A 17,059-nucleotide genomic window follows, 5' to 3' on the forward strand; every position below is an offset into this window, starting at 1 on the left:
TGGTGGCGCAGTGGTTGGGAGTCCGCCTGCCGATGCAGGGGACACGGGTTCGAGCCCTGGTCCGGGAAGATCCCACAGGCTGCGGAGCAACTAAGCCCGTGTGCCACAACTACTGAGCCCATGTGTCACAACTACTGAAGCCCATGTGCTTAGAGCCCATGCTCTGCAACAAGGGAAGCCACCGCAATGAGAGGCCCACGTGCTGCAATGAAGACCCAATGCAGCCCAAAATAAATAAATTAAAAAAAAAAAAGCTAAACAGGTACATGCAATGTCGCAGAGTCACGATGTCACTCAAGTTCTGGGCTTTGCTCCAGGGCCTAAAGGCACTTGGAGGACTGTTTAATCTGCCTGGAGTCTCTCCCTTACCGTGGCGGGCAGGGCCCCCCTGGCGTGTTCTGGAGGCCACCAGAGCATCTAGGACAGTAAGGGCAGGGCTGGGGAAAGCCGGTTGCGGAAGGGACAGAAAGGTCAGTGGCGAGAGGCCACCAGAGGGGCTGAAGCAGATGAGGGCAGTGACAGACCCAGCAGCCAGGAGCCCCCTGCCATGCATTGTCCCTCTCTCGTGATGTGTCACTACTCGGTAGAGCCAGTTCTCTAACGCAGTTTCTGTCTTTTGCATCCATTTGTTCGTATTAGTGTAAGCCAACTGAAGGACGAGGAGGTTGGACCCCTGAGGTGGCCGGGAGGCGAGCCCCTGGCCCTGGCCCTCTGGGCTCCTGCCGGGCCCAGAGGCTTTCCCCTTTTTCCGCTCTCTGGCCAAGAGGGGCAGTGGGGTGGTCCTAGTCGGCTGCCTTCCACCTGCTTCTGGTTACATTGTGGGTGTGGGTTTCCCTTAAGCTGTCAAATGTGATATGCCCGTGTGTATATTTCACACAAAATGTAAACGTCTCATGAGGAACTAGAGAAGTGAAGAATTATCAGAGAAACATTTCGAATGTGTTAAGAAATATTAGTTTTATTTAACCAGTTTTCACAGCTGAATATTTATTCTATAAAAACTTTACAGATTGTACAGTTTATATATAGTTCAAACTACTGAACGAAAAAAGTAGGTCCCACAGATGCAAAAATACTGCACCAGCCAATCCATGGTAAAGGCAGATTTACACGCTGTACAGCTCTCCACGAGGCCGGGAGGTGGTCGGTTCTAAGTATAAACTTCAAAACTGTACAAAAATAAGGTTTTGATTTTATTTCATTCTTCATACATTCAATATGATTGCAAGCTCAGAAGCCTACCGAATGATAGGCGTCTGGAATCAGGAATCAGTCCTCACTCCTGGCGGGAATGCGGACGTCTATTTACACAGGGCACTCTTGGACAGCATCCTGTACTTGGTATATTGTGTAGACATGAAAGCAGAGACCAAGAACATTAAACGTCGATATAAGGTAGTTCTTTCTCTTAAAAAGGAGTTTCTGTATTTAATAGTGTGCCAAAAGAATTTTAACTTATTAAATAAAATATATTCTAAGTGAACCTAAAAATTACACTTTATAAACATAAAAATACTTTATTTTTGGTGTAATACATCAATCATATCTGCAAACAGAAAACCAAACCTGTATATAAAGGAGTTCTCACCCAGTAACAAGAAGCGCTTACACAGTTATTTTTTCAAATGGGTCAGAAAAATTAATTATAAACCCCTGTAACTTAGAGATCATACTTAGCTATTCAGTGATTCGCTAACTGCAACACAAGCTTTCCCCTAGAGAGAGTGGTTTCTTTCTGTTAACTGGGTAAGAATCGGACATATTTAAGAAAGAGGGCAGAATTAACTGATTTCTCAGCGTGAATCCTAGGCGTGTTTTAGTCTGAGGGTATATTCAGCAGTGGGTGTTTAATCAGAAATACTTATTCTTTTAGGATAAGTCTTCCTTTTGATTGAGAATTTTCCATCTCTGAGGTTTTGTACCTTCCTGGAGACAAGGGCATGCCTCGGATCTTTCCGTATTTCTATTTGGGGTGGGGTGGGGGTGAGGCGGGCTAACACCTCTTTAGATTCTGTTTTCTAGAAGGAAAAAACAAGGAAAACAAACAATATTCCAGACTTTTCTGACACCCAAACCAGGAAAACACACTTCTTTTTTATACAGTACTAGCCAAAGATAACAAAAAGTAGAGCCTCAAAGAGCAGCCCAGAGCTCACAATTTATACTTTTATACTTGTGTGTGTATTAAGTATAAAATAATGACGTTTGGACAAAGGAGCTTTGTAGTTATTTATTTTAAAGTTACAGTACTTAAAAACTCCTTGGTAATAAATAGCTTGGCTGTTTCAAGTCCTGCTCCCAAGCGTGAGCTCCACGTGAACCTGTTTCAGGCTGTGAGGGTGGGTCCGCGCCCCGGGGAGCCCCAGCCGGCCTGCGCGATGCGACTCCAGGGTCGTCTGGGGCAGCCCGGCCGTCAGAACTCGTCGATCTTCCTCTGCAGGTACTTGAGCATGGAGTCCATGCCCTGGGCCGAGCCCCAGATCTTCTTCAGCACCTCGCACTCCCGCTCGTTGGCCTGCTCCAGCTCCAGCTTCATGTTGCAGCGCACCAGGGCCTTGGATTCCTCGAGCACCTGTGCCAGACAATGAGCTGTGATTAGCGGGGACTGTGGCTGCAAGCGCTGGCTCCTCGCTGCCTCCAAGCTTACGGAGGCAGTTAGCAAACCCGACAAGCCACCTGGTAAGAAGGTGACCAAACATCTCACGATACGTGTCAGGCCGGATATAGGTATAATGTGTATCTCATTCACTGTGGATACTGGACAAATTGTTCACTTCAAAGGGCTGTTAAGCTAATTCACAACAGAGCTGTGCTGCTTTCCACGCCCTGGTCCTGCCCCAGCAGTGTGACCAGGCTCGGGCCTGAGCTACGGCTGTGGGGCCCCTGCCCCCAGCGTGGACCCTGTCCACGCCTGTGATACTCACTGAGAATGCCCGCCCCGGGAGTTTTCTAACCGGAATTTAATTTCGGTAACGAGTTGTGGGAGGCCTGGGACAGCCTAGATGGGAGTTGTGTCAGTTAGTATGAAATAACATTTCACCCAATGCAATTTTGTTATAAGACTGTTACCCAGCACACTTACTAAACAAAAACCAAAGTCCACTGAGGGAGAAGTAAGTGCGGTTGTGCGAAAAGGGCTTTGGAAACAGTAAAGAACTTTAGAAACGTTGCTTTTTGCAGACTTGCACAGGACACTGAGGTGACTGACTCTCAGCTTGACCTGCACTCCTCGGCTCCCGGGTATCTGCAGAGGGAGGGCAAGGTCAGCAGCGGCCTGAGCCCAGCCTCCGGTGCCCCCTGTGCGTGCCCTGCAGGGAAAGGTCGCGGTGAGAGCACTGACACGCGGAAGAGAAGGAACTGGACGTACGACCGGGTTACACGAGGCGAGTTCCTTAATGCGGACCATGACTTCCTGGGTGAAGGTCCCGGGCCAGAACACCTGGGAGACCAGGCCTTTGCCGCACGCCTCCTGCGCCGTCAGCTTCCGTCCACTGAGCAGCATTTCGTTCGCCTGGAAGGAAGAAAGAGCAGAGGGCGCGTGAGACGCGGGAGGGCACGGCAGGGAGGACACAGCCCGAAAACTCAGACTGTGCGCGAGTAACACACGGGAGATGCCATCAACGGGGGACGCAACTACCGGCCGGAGAGTTTCAAGATGTAAAAGGCTTATTTTGTGACGTAGAACAGAACCAAGGAATCTAAATTAAAGAAGGTCTCTCTGCTATAGATCTGAAGTTACTGGCATGTCCCTCCCCGCCTGCCGCCGCCCAGTGCCAGCCATTCCCACGTGTGGACTCATTCAGCACACGAACCGGTTTCCCAGGCAACAGGCGTAAGCAAGGCTAATGGCAATTGGTGGTTTTAAGGATTTGCACCAGGCACAGAACTGCTACCCAACGTCTTCTACGTCAGAGAGGCCAACGGTCAGAGCAAGGTTCTAAGGGCAGGGATGTTTCTGCTGCAGGGTAACTCGGCAGCCACAGTTAACATCCACACGGTAAAAATAAACTCTGTGGGACCTGGATGACCACTTAGTCTGCTTAAGAGGGTCTGACCACAGTTACTTCATGGAAGAAGTTCACATCTGCAGATGTTAAAATCAATTTCATACACACTTTTTTTTAAAACTTGGTCCTGGACTTAGGTCACTTTTCAGGTCTCAACACAAGTATGGGTTTTATCTCATTCGAACGACAGGCTCAGGTACTGCAATAAGGAGAAAGGAGAGAATCTATCTGACAAAGAAACCTCACCCTATTCTGCTGTGACAATTTCCTCTCCGTAGTTTATCCTGAAGACTCATGAAGACTTGACAACGAGCTTCTAGGCTCCGGTAAAACATACTTTTTTCCAAAAGAGGTAAAACCCTTGTTACGAAAGGCCCTGCTGGTACTGAGACGTCTCAGCTGACAGACCTGTGCACCTCCTGGAACCCACCGGTGCGGCTGGAAAGCAGATGCCCGCGCATCTACTGGCCTTTCAGCGTAGGGCGGGGAGCCAGGTCCCGTCTCCTAGCTCGTGTTTCTATGCATTCCACTGCATCGTGCAGACAGGACCACAAGCCAGGCACTGAGCGTGGAGCACGTTCTCAAGACCGACGTGAACGCCAGGGTCTGAGCTCGGATGGTGGACGTAGACACTGCCGGCCCTGGGCCGTCTGGAGTGCGAGTGACGGGGCGGGCGTCCTCAGCCCCTCGCCGTCACTTCCTTGAACATCGTTTTCTGCCACGTGGAGGTCACTTACTGCTCCCCCTACCCCGTCTCTCCTTCCCTTTTCTGGATGCTGAGGCCTGGGACCAGTGACGGCCAGTCGTGAGCTGTCCTTGCTGCCTGGCTTCCTTCACGAGAACCGGCTCGCCCCTACCTGCTGTTACGGGAAAGCCGGCCCCTACTCGGCCTTCCTACTCCAGGTGGGGGGATGCACAGGGCAACGCGGGGCAGGTCTGCACAGACCCCAGAAAGTGCAGTGCCTGGCTGTACGCGGCTCCCCCGGGCAGGCCTGGTATGGGGGGGGCGGCAGGGGGCATCCACCACGTGAACCTAGTGGCCGGTGCAGCCGCTGTCTCTCTGCAGCTCCAGCCGGACACCAGGGCCAAGCTGGCAGGTCCTGAGGAGCCCAGCCGCTGGCCACGCTGCTCCTCACTCCGGCCTCGGACTGTGCCCTGCCTGCAGGGCCCCGGGGTCCCCGGCCCAGAGACCCTTCCCGTGCCGGCCTGTGGAGCAGCGGGTGGACACGCACCCTGGGAGGATGGGCGCCGGCCTCCGCGTCCCTGCGGGCTGGGAAACAAGGGGCAGAGGCCAGCACGGCCCCGGCAACCCTCCTTCCCCCTGATCCGAAGGGGTGCCGTCTCCCCTCGTCACAGCTCTGGGCGTGGCGGTCCCAGAGGGGCCACAGCTGCCAGCAAGGGTCCCACTGGCCTTCAAGCCACGACTGCTGCCTGGGCAGGCCAGGGGGGCAGGGGGCCCCCAGAGCCATGCGGTCCTCCCGCCTGACTGCAGCCATCCACGGACCAGGGCAGCTGGCGGGGGGCTACAGCAGGAAGGGAGACGAGGGGGAGCGGCCCTGAGACCAGATGCGGCCACGGGCGCTGCGGCTTGTCCCACGTCACTCCTTTTACGTTTCTTTAAACCCTTTAAACGTTCTGTTTGGGAGTGAGTAGACTTACGGAGAGATGATAAAAGCAGCACAGAGAGCTCCTGGGCCCCGTCCCCCAGCTGGCCCTCACGGTAACACCTTACGGAACACCTCGCGATGACCCAAACCAGAAAATCACCATCAACATGATGCTCTTACGACTGAGCCGCGAACTGTCTGCCAATCTTGCCAGGTTTCCCAGCGACGTCCTTTCTCTGACCCAGGCCCCCTGCCCTGAGCCGTCAGGCCCCCTCCAGGCCGCGATGGTTCCTCGGCCTTTCGGTGAGTCGTCCGACCGGGTGCCCTAGAGGGCGCTGTGCGGTGTTTGCGGGCAGTGCCAGCCGCCAGGGCTGCTCCAGTGTTACCTGGGTGCCCAGGACGCCTACTTCTCTCAACTGCACTTACTCTTTTTCCACCATCAATAACGAGCGCATGCAAACATCCTTTTCCTCGTGAGCTGGGGGCCCCCGCCTGAGGCAGCACCCTCTGTCTCGTTGTCCTCTGTGTCTCCCCCAGGAACGGGGGGGGGGGGGAGTTCTGCACCCAGGTGCGCGGCCCCGCACACGGGCAGGAGGAGGTGGCGCCCACGGGACAAGGGCAACGGCTGGACACGGCTGTGCCGCCCAGATCTAGCTGCCCGGCCGCTGGAGACGGTCAGCACAGACGCCAGGAGCCCTGGGGACCCTCTGCTGCGGGGTGACACCACAGCCCGAGCTGAGACGACAGCCACGGCAGCCAGCCACTCCAGCCCACGGCAGGGTGCGTGTCCCAGGCCACAGGTGCCCCAGGGCTCCCCGCGGGGGCGGGGGTGAAGCTCCACAGGGCCTGCCATACAGCTCGGCTCCTGCCGCCGCGTGCCGGCCTCCCCTTCAGCGTCTGTGCCTGCAGCCTCAGGCCAGGACCCCAGCCCGTACCAGATTACGGCTCAAGGAGTGAGGAACGTCAACGTGAACTTTCTACAACCCACAAGCTGCAACACAAACAGACTCTCGTTACGGGTGGATTTAACAGGTAAGACGAAAGCCCCCCAATCCTGGGGGGAAAGGCCCAGCTTTGCTCCTTCGTGCTTTCCCCTAAAAGGGCAGCTTTCAGGTTATGAGGGCAAGAACCTGTTGATTGCAAACTCTGGTTCGTTTGGGTCACACTGGGTGTTTACTACTCGTGGGTGTCGGTGTTAATCACGCAGAGACAGAGATTCCTCATGGCAGGAGGGCCTCTTCCCTAAACAGTCTATGAACCAAACCGTGAAAACCTTCCACGAGCTCCTGAACTAAGAGTGTGATTTCATGATTTAAGAACAAGAACTGAATTACAAGTGCATTTGATGCAAAGTCCCCCCAGAATGACACCTTGTCTGTATTTAGAAAAACGCTAACTAAACTAGACTTCTGCAGGACGTTTTCTAAGATGATTTTTTAAAGAGGTACTCACAGATGCTCCTCCCATAATCCTGGGAAACATCACGGTGGAACAGCCATCTGGACTCTGTCCGAAGGTAGTGTAGGGTGTTTGGAACCAAGCCTTCTCATTGGCCCAAACCACGTCACAGAGAGGCAGGATGGACGCTCCTAGCCCAATGGCTGGGCCATTTACGGCTACAATAATAGGCTTCTTAAACTGAATGAAAGTATTCACGAAGTTTCTAAAATGGAAAATAAATGAGGGAGTTACTCAAAACACTGCATGGTTGAGCAACAGAAAAATCTACGCCTACGGAATTCAATACACCAAGATGTGATCTCTGGGGGCATCACCGTGACTTGGAATTCGCTAATGGCCTTCTCCCCACTGCCAGGGGCCCTGGCTTTATGTACCGTGTGCTGCAAAGGCTTAATGGTGCCTTGGACACCAGGCCAGGGTGGCTGTCGCCACAGGACCTGTGAATTCTGCGGGAACAACACAGCGGAAGGTGCTCTCGGCTTGGGCTCCAGGGCCAACCTGTCTTCCCCTGACGGCAGGAGGAGCCCAGGAACCACGATGGGCTTCGGAGGGCCAGTCCCGCAGCTCTCCCGGAGGAGGCCTGGCGTCACTGCGGTAGCCTGTGCTGGGCAGGGACATGGGGCCTGGGGTCAGGAACCCCAGGGTTCCAGTCCCTAGGTCTGGACTTGGTCTGTGATTTCAGACGGCTTACTGATTAACTCGAAACACAGAAATTTCCTGAGTTTATATAGAACTAGATGGAATGAGTTGGGGGACATAGGGACAAGAAGCTCACAGGCTCGTGTGAGATGTGAGACCTGACGAGAGCATCACACCGCTGGGACCTGCTGGAGGGTCAGGCTGGGAAGGCGGGCTGCTCTGCTCTTCGGTTCAGGGCCAGATGGTGCATCTCCCTCCCCTGCACGGTGAAGCTAACGATGATCAGAGGTCGCGTCGTGTGAAGACTTAACGTGGTGAAGAAAAGGACAAACCCACCCAAAATGAATATAAGATAATGCCTTTAAGGCCAGCTATGTTCTAGATCAGAAGTCCAGAACTCCAAATTCTCAACCTGACGCCCCCCAGCTTTGGGGCCAAAAATACCAGTCTGGGTCCTGCTCCCTACAATTCAGCAATTTAAAAATAAGGCAAATCTGTGCAGATCGTCTCTATCATCTAGTCTCCCCTCCTCCCCAAATACTGACAGGAAGGGTCGTGTCTTCTTTGGATGGTGGGGGGGGGAGGTTTGGAGGGAGGGAGTGTGTGTAGGGTGTGTGTGTGCGTGTGGGGGGGAGGGGACCCTAGAGTTTGGCAGCCTGCAGGCCTCACTCTGGGAACTCTTCTCAAAAGCCCCTGCAGTCAGCACAGACCTCAGCCTGCCCCGGGGTCCCCAAAGGTTGGGGGGATTGAGAATTAGGTCACTCGAATGAGCTGCAGAGACTTTTAAATGAGAGCCTGGGGCACTGTTAGGAAGATCACACTGGGTTTTAAGGATGCAGAGAGCCAGACACCCTTTACAATAGGTCCTTGAAATAATCCTAGACCAGTACGTGAAGCTACTTCAGTTCCGCCACTGTTTGAGGATTCTGGGTCAACGAGTCGTGACGGAAATGCATTTTCTATGCTCAGTTACCAACGACCCTTGAGAAGGTAACTGCTGTCTCCCTGGTTTAAAGCAGACGTTTTCCCCGAGTAGCCCCACATTCATCTGCTCACGTGAACAGGGGCAAAGTGGAAGCTCTTTCAGTGCTGACATCTGGAAACCATGGATGGGATGGTAGCTTAACATGAAAGAGGTGATCAAAACAGTGTAATAAAGGGATTCTATAGAGAAACGGTACAAGGAATGAATCCTTCTCATATGTCAGTATAAAAAAAAAATCTGCTTCTAAAGTACATATTGCAAAATCAGGCTGGAGAAATTGGAACTGAATTTTTCCCCCCTAAGAAGATTTTTATTTTTGCTTGGATTGATCATCTAAACCCGGGGCTCTTTCTGGGCGGAGTATGAATTAACCGACTCCCTCTGGAGTGAAGGCCATCGCCCCTTCTTGGAGGACTCCACCACGCCATCTGATGAGCTCTGAGACGCCAGAGCGAGCACGGTCCACAGAGAAACCCCTCTCGTGTGAAAATTAAAAAAAAACAAAACCCCCCCAAAACCCCCAACAGAAGTTCACAAAACCGCTTTTCTGTTTTGCAGGAACTTCCCCGAGCCAAGCAGGCTTAGCCACACGGCAGCCAGAGGCGGGAGGCGCCTTCGGGCCCCGGGATGGCTCTCGGGGGCCTGGCAGCCAGGGACCGTCTGTCCACTGCTTTGCGGGACGTAAAGTAAGTGTAGTTTAGAACTTACAATGCATGAACGTTCAAATGTGCTCAGTGCAACATACTGAACTTAAACTTCGCTTTCCTCTGGATTGCCTGTGAAGTGAGTGAGAGGCTGTGCTGGGAACAGCAGGGAAGGAAAGAGATCATATTTGCCACAAAAAGACTTAAAACCGAAATTCTCTCCATTCTTTTGAAGTACATTTACTACCCCACAGACCTCACCAAGGTAGAAAATCACCTAAGAACAACAGTCCAGGAATTGTTTGGGGGAAACCAAGAACTGACCTGTCCACAGACCTCACCAAGGTAGAAAATCACCTAAGAACAACAGTCCAGGAATTGTTTGGGGGAAACCAAGAACTGACCTGTTAAGGGCCAGTTCACTGCCATTTCTCAACTGATCTCCCCCTTCACGAGAGTGCCTGGAACGGGAGTGAATGCGGAAGAGGTCAGGTTCCAGGGGACGTTTCCTCTCTGGCTTTGCTCCCTCCCCAAATCTCTGCTCCTCTCGCCTCCTTTTGGGGGGAGGAGGCTCCTGGTCCTTCAGACACAAAGCAGCAGCTACTAGTCCCCACAGACTGCAAAAGCCTAACGTTATAAATTGATCCCTAATAACTGTTTTTATCACTAATGTGCGGAGTATTTTTATTACAATTAATCTGCAAACTGGTTACTGCCATCCCAGCAACGGAATTAGCCCCTACAGATACTTAAGAAGCTAACAGTTCAGACCTGACCTTCCTATTTCCCACCTTTCTTTCGGAAACTCGCTGCGATTGATGTTCTTTGCCCAAAGTTTTAAGGAATTTGAGACGAGACACCACAGAAACAAAAGATACACGTAGTAATAGCTTTATGTGTATAAGCCAACCTTACACACATAAACATGAATTTCAATGCAAATGAGCAGAAGTAAAGGTTAAGTCAATCTGGTGGAACTATTTTTGGATCCTGCCTGAGTGCATTCAGAAAAATTCACATTGACAAAAACATATCATTTAAAGAAGAACTGATTTCCTAAAGCAAGATTCGGCTTTCCCCTAGGATACCAATTCGGCCTTTTGTGGGGAGTGAGGAGAGCCTGGAGTTTCTGAAATGGAGCGGGTGGCTGAAGAAAATTAGCATTTAAAATTACCCAGAAGTTCCAACACATGAGATAGCGCTTGATCTATCCTTCCTCTACTTTGTCTAATCCCAACAATACGAGCCTTTGCGCCCGTCAAGGGCAAACCCACCCTGGAGAAGCGGCCCAGAACGTTCATTGGTGGAACTCAGGGAACCGTCTACGGGGGAGTGAGCCAGAACCCTGGCTTCTCACTCAGCAGAGCCCCCAGATCACACAGTCAGGTGGAAAGTCAGTGTGATCTTACGGAGAATACACAGTCACCACCTGAGGCATAAGCATCTGTATTTTAAAAATGAACATTAAGTCCCTATAATTCATCCTGAAAGGGTGGGATGGGTCAATAATTAGGAATATCTACAAGTTATCCTAAAGTTACTGATGACTTGTCAAGGAATTACGTGCATTGATCAAGCAGTTTACTTTGAATAACAAGATGGTCCCGTCTAGTACACTGCAAGTTTGAAATTATTTAGGAAGCCAGAAGCAATGCTTAATAAAATCAGATTATAAAATTTCAAACTAGTTTTGGAGAAACAACTACCCTACGATAGCCTAAAAAATAGTAATGTTCGAAAAGATCAACGAACAGATAATGCCTTGTATACATGCACACGTGTATATAGTGTGAGAAAACATTAATTTTGAGAATTATTAAAAATATTCTGAAAGGCCAAGGCAATGCCCGATAGTCCCAAGGTGTGGGGTTCCAGGGCTCCTCTGACGGGCTGTTTGGGGCTGTGCCCATCGGAACCATCTGGGGAGATCTTTTGGAGAGAGATGCCCTGCCTACTCCAGGCCAAGACAGGAAAAAGGCTTCCACCATCCTGCTGTGTGGCTGGAACTCAGGATGAACTTGTGTGTACTGCTTGTACTGAAAAAACCTGCTCGTGTGATGTTACAGAACTAGTGTGTCATAAAGTCCAGCCGATTTAGTTTAGAGTCAAGCAAACGATAAGTTACCACATGAAAAAGACAGTGTCTTTATCCCAGGGCTGGCGGCAGAGCACACGGAGCGTGGACGGCCGAAGCCCCCGCCACGTGCTACCCTGCGCTCTGCCCCTGGAGTGCCCCCCATCGAGCGTGCTGGGCTCCAGCCAACCTTGACATGCGTCATCTGCTCAAGGCAAGTGGCCCACAGCAGAGACAGAAGGTCCGATCAACTCTGCTACCAGCGAGTCTCAGGGGCGGAGACGCACGCCCTGCTCGCAGGCCCGTCCAGACCCGCCCCGCGGGGCCTGGGTCACGCCGGCGTTCACGGCGGACCAGGTGTGCGTACCTGATGGCCTCGGCCATCTTCGTGCTCTCTCTCTTCCGGTCGTCCGTCAGGCGCCGGATGAAGTAGATGAAGTCAAGGCCGCAGCAGAAGACGCTGCCCACGGCGCTGAAGAGCACCAGCTTGCTGTCGTCGGCGGCGGCCGTGCTCAGGGCGCTCTGCACTTCCTTCATCACCTGAAAGGCACCGGGAGTCACGGGCGCGAAGGGAACGCTAAGAGCATCTCATTACTGGACCATCTCGATCCACGCAAAGTGCATTTACAGCCTGATACTGTTGCCTGTACCTACCAAGTAACCCACAAGTTTCTTATTTTGTGAAACCAGGGATTGGGAATAATGGGGACAGAGTCTCATCACATAACAAATTACGAACAGAGTATCATAACTAGAGAGATGTGTGAATCTGAGTTACTCAACGGTCCCGTCCTTGCGGCTCTCGGTGGGTGAGTTACGTATTATATCTCCTTGGCATTTCTACAGTGTGGACAGCAGGTGGCGCGTGCAACCAGTCCAAACAAACTACTAGTCTGGTTTCATTTGACACCAGCCTCCGTCCTTGGGACAGAAACCCCAAGTTTAGTGCGTACGGGTAACGAGTACAAGCACATCAGCATGGAGGCATTTTAGAAGGGCACAAACTACTTAAAATGGTCTCTCTGAAGGACTTACAAATAACCAACGGTCTAACGATGTACCGGGGACCAGCCGCCCTGAGCTGGTCTGTCCCGTGATCCTGGCCAGACACACTAGCTTTCTGTGGTTTTCTCGTCCAGAAAAGGCGTGACCTAGCTGTTCACAAGCAGGAAACAAGAGTGCAGGTTCAAACACTTCCGATTTTAGATACTTCACAGAACTAAGTTTCGAGCCCTTGTGAGCACCAGTCTCCCTCGATCCTGGGAAGCTACCTTTACCGGGTACGATCAGTAACAACTGCACTGGCATCACTGCAGCTGTAAGTTCCACTACGTGGAGTGCTGGGACCGACTGGGAAGGATGGTGAGATATTCAGAAGGCTGGACCTGGGGCTCTTTAATCTTGTCTGAACAGAGAGCTCTGGGACCTGACGAAAGCTACAGGATGGCGTGTGCACACGCTTTACGTGCGACTTCAGGGAGGCCCTCCGTCCCCCCCGGTGGATGAAGAGCTCCTGGCCGGGAGGTGGAAGCACAGGGGCACCACCGCCACCTCCCTGTTCACAGCCAGAGCCCCGAGCAGGAAGCCGGGTCCTCGCCGGACCACACCGTCCCCACGTATAACGGGGAGCAGGCCTGCCGTGCTGCGCTGGCCTCCACCGTCGGGTGAAACAGCCCGGGGTGGGGATGGGGGATGAGAAAGGGCGCAGGAGAGCAGGGACCGGGCCCCGCAGGCCCAGAGAGATAGGCGGCCCCGAGCAGCCCCAGGGACGGTGCTCACCTCTGGGTTGAGAGAGTTGTTCTCGGACGACTTCGTGGACAGCAGGATGTGGGTGAAGCCGTCCTGCTTCCGGACGACGATATCCCTGTACCTGTAGGCACTTTCCGTCTGCCTCACGCTGAAACGCAGCCGCTTGTCGAAGGGCTGGTCTCGTCTGTCATCGATGAATTTCCTCTTCCCGGCCGTCACGCCCGTGACTGACGTCTGCAGGTTGGTCGTCCCGTTGGCCGTCAGCGCATCCATGAATGGAGAGGAACCTGCCAGGGGTCCGAAAGCACAGCAGTCGGTGAGGTCTTGCCATCAACTCGCCTTTGAATTAGGGAAAAATGCTTGCGACAGACCCAGGATCGACTGTGTTAATTTAAGAAGCTTAAAAAGTAGAACCTTTGGAGAGGATAGGCGTTTGTTTGCCTCCCAAGTCTGACGAGGAAATCGCCCTCGCACTGATCCCGCCTAATAAAACGAGAGATGGGAAGGAACGTGCTGAAAGGAAACTGCGAAATTTGAGACTTTTGAGGAACGGAACTGAACTAGAACGGGTCTCATGAAGAGGACATATTCCGGGCTTGAGAAGTTGAAAGAAAAATGGAAACTGATTCAAAGAAATGTTATTAGAGCTGAGCTATCTGCCGTTTTAGCCGAAATTTCTTCTGGATGAAGAGCCGCTCACACAGGCTCACGAAGCAGCCCCGCCCCGTTTCTGCGGGTCCGCCACGCCCTCGGGCCACTCTGCCCCCTGGTCCCAGTTCTACTGCATTTTCAAACAGCCTTTTCAATGGCTGGAGACGGCGCTCTCTCCTGCCACCGAAAGTTAGTCCCGCTGATTCTCCCTTCTCTGTCGGCTGTTCTGTGTCAGGCTAGCTGCTGTGTTTCACTCAGCCTTAAAGACACGGCCTTCCGAACTTGGTGTTTCTTACTACGATAAAGTCAAGAGTTTGATACTTTCTTAGAGTTACCAGGAAATGTCAGGCTAAGGGTTCAAGTGTTAAAGCAAATAATTATGCTCCTATGGGTGTGAACTGTCTAAATATCATCTAACCTGGTAATGAATGTATAGAGCCTTTGGGTGGAGGAAGAAAGGGAAAGAAATGCAAGGAACTGGATCGGGCTTTACTGATAAAACGAGCAAGGAGAGAAGTTCCCTGAGGAGAAGAGCTGGAGGAGTTACGAGTCAGAACTGCTTCCTGCAAAGTGAAAGAAGATGAGCTGAAGCCGCTGGAGACGACTTGTGAAGGGACGTTTAGAGAAGTCAGATCGTCTCCCTGGTTAAACAGGTTGACTTTCATTCAGTTAGTAGAACTACTTTGGAGGTTTTTAGAATTGAAAATAAATTCATTTTTGGGAAAATCTGGGAGAGGTTCTAATACATAAATGGTACAAGACTCTGAGACTATAAAAAGGTACATGGTACAAGGCCTCCCCCATCAGCCCACGACCCCCTGCCCTCCACAGCCACTGTGTCTGGTTTCCAGGTGTCTTACAGCGTGCCCTATGTGTATATCAGCAAATATGAATTTAAATGCTTCTCTCTCACCCGCCTTTAACAAACACACATGGCAGCACATTAGACACAGCGTTGTGGATTTCTATAATGCATTTTACCAGCAATTTTTGATACTACAAATGATGCTGCAACGCATAACCTTGGCTTGTGTTGTCCCTTCCAATGTGCTGGCCAACCTGTAGGATAAGTTTCTAAAGGATCTGTAACGGAAAGAGCATTTGATAAGCTGTTACCAATGAGACAGGGCACTGCTGAATCTTTCTGAGGAAGCCAGCAGGGATCCTCGCACTGCCCTCTCTTCTCAGGCCTGTCACAGGCCCGCCTGGGCTGTTCTTGCTGTCCCCACTTCTCCCTCTGCCCATCGTTCCTCCACCCATCTGCCCTGAGCTGGAGTCTACGCGAACGGACAACTTCTCGGGTGCAGGGAGGAACGGGCCATGGATGAGGCTAAGCCACTGAGCCTGGTGCCCAGGAGACGGGGCATCTGCAGGGGAGTGTCACAGGGAACTGTGGTTTTCTCCAGTCACTGCTGAAGTGAAGAGTGAAGAGGCTCCGGAGCCCAGAAGCGGGGCCTGTGGTAAGCGGAGTGGGTGTCCAGAAACGACAGCGGAGCTGAGAAGTAGAAGCAGTGAAGGAGAGGGGGAGCCGCGAGCCTGCCTGGGTGCGGGGAGGGTCACGCGCAGGGCCAGGGGGCTGCCCAAGGGAGGGAGCGGAGCCACGCGACGAGGCTGTGTCAACAGTGGCGTGTGCCACAGAGAGGAGGGGAATGGAGAGGTCGTGGGGCGGGGGGGTGGGGCACGAGGGGCCGCTCTTAAACCCGGGAAGTTGTCTCACTGGAGGGCAGAAGCCAGAATGGAGAATTCAATGTACGACCGACAAAAACTGTCACATGCAAAAAACATACATGTTCAAACCTGGAATCTGTTAAAATGTGGTGGTAAGGGCCCCAGAAGAGCAACTGCAGCTGAGCGGGACCGGTATTTACGGGACTGACAATGATTCCCCTGCCTAAAAAGAGGTCCCGTCAGAAATAAGCCCACGCAGAGGCAGGCAGGGAGGCCGCCCGCCCCGGGTGAAGGGGGAGGGCGATGAAGGGCCACGGGCGGCCCGGCTGGGGCTCCGGCACATTCCGGAGGAGCAGGTTCTCGGGGAGGCGCTTGCTGGTGTGTCTGGACCTTGATGTTACCAACCCTGAGTGAGTTAACAGGTGCTGTGTCAAAGCAGCAGGAATTACTCTGGTGACACGGGGAAGCCCTCTGCGTGCTGGGTGCCCGCCGCCCACCAGGGTGAAGTCGCTGGCTTCGGATCAGCCCTTCCACCCGACCTGCTCCTGCTTCGCAGGGTTAAGTAAAGCCACACATTCCTCAACGCTCCAGGAGTTTCCCTGGTGGCTTCCTTCCGCAAAGGCAGAGGGTTTCTAGGCTATGTAGAAGCCTTGATACGTACGTATCTACGTAGCCTTGATACGTGAGCTCTGGAAGCAGCTCAGCGTACTGGAGGCAGCGCGTCCCCCGGAGCTCTCCGTGGTTCTGCAAATGTAGCCGTGGATTTCTGTTGCCTCACGCCAACCAGCACTGCTGGCTTTGGCCTTCGCGTCCCTGTTAGAGCTCTGCTGATTGCAGAGCCTGTGATCTTGCCAGTGGCTCAACCCCCAAGCCCAATATGAGCCCCACCTGCAGGACCCTGTTCAGGTGGAGAAGTGCTCACGGCGGGACTGCCCTCAGACTCGCAGGCGCCAGCGCCGGGCCACGCCCCTCGTGACGTGCGTCCCCCCGTTCAGGTCTGTGCTCCCCCAGGGCCTCTGGACTCGCCGTTCCCTCTGCCTAGAACGTTCTGGCCCTAGAGCTCCAGACGGCTGCTTGTTTCTGCTCATCTGAGCGGCAGCTCCTCGGGAAGCCTCGGTCCCCACGCGTGCGGCCCTCCCGGCAGCACCCACGCGGCCCAGTCTGTCTCCCTCGCAGCGTGCCTCACCCGGCTCACCCTGTCCCACCCGACTTTTACTTACGCTCCGTGGCTGGACGTCACCAAGCTCCCCGTCTGTCTCATTCACTGCTGCACCCCCAGTGCTTGGAACACGCGGTCGCCACTGACCAAGCAGATGAGGGGCGGGGATCCCAACGCCCCTTCAGCCCAGCCCCCTGCACCCAGAGGAGGAGGCCTGCAGCCCACCCAGCCTCGTGACAATCGGGGGCAGCAGTGCCACACTTCAGAGCAGAAGCCACTGCTAAGGACTCAACTAAAAGGCAAACACTGAGATTCAGGAAAAGACGTCCTCCACGATGGAAACCATCGTGCGACACGCAGTGTGACCCAGGCTCTGAGGGAAACACAGGAGGCAAAAGCTCCAGGGAACCGGCAT

At 53.1% G+C, this 17,059-nt stretch overlaps 1 protein-coding gene across 1 annotated transcript in view; it reads right to left on the bottom strand.

The window, feature by feature from the left end:
* Window positions 1-950: 950 nt before the first annotated feature.
* Window positions 951-17,059, bottom strand: part of CDYL (chromodomain Y like) — a 153,803-nt gene continuing 137,694 nt past the window's right edge. The window contains exons 3-7 of the mRNA XM_030881511.2: window positions 13,197-13,453; window positions 11,785-11,957; window positions 7,067-7,277; window positions 3,368-3,511; window positions 951-2,572 (exon numbers count right to left, since the gene is read on the bottom strand). Of these exons, the coding sequence (XP_030737371.2) occupies window positions 2,414-2,572; window positions 3,368-3,511; window positions 7,067-7,277; window positions 11,785-11,957; window positions 13,197-13,453 (944 nt within the window). The 3' untranslated portion in view covers window positions 951-2,413. The remainder of the gene's footprint in view (window positions 2,573-3,367; window positions 3,512-7,066; window positions 7,278-11,784; window positions 11,958-13,196; window positions 13,454-17,059) is intronic.

This window comes from Globicephala melas, chromosome 11 (assembly GCF_963455315.2).
Source record: "Globicephala melas chromosome 11, mGloMel1.2, whole genome shotgun sequence".
Lineage (NCBI taxonomy): Eukaryota > Metazoa > Chordata > Mammalia > Artiodactyla > Delphinidae > Globicephala > Globicephala melas.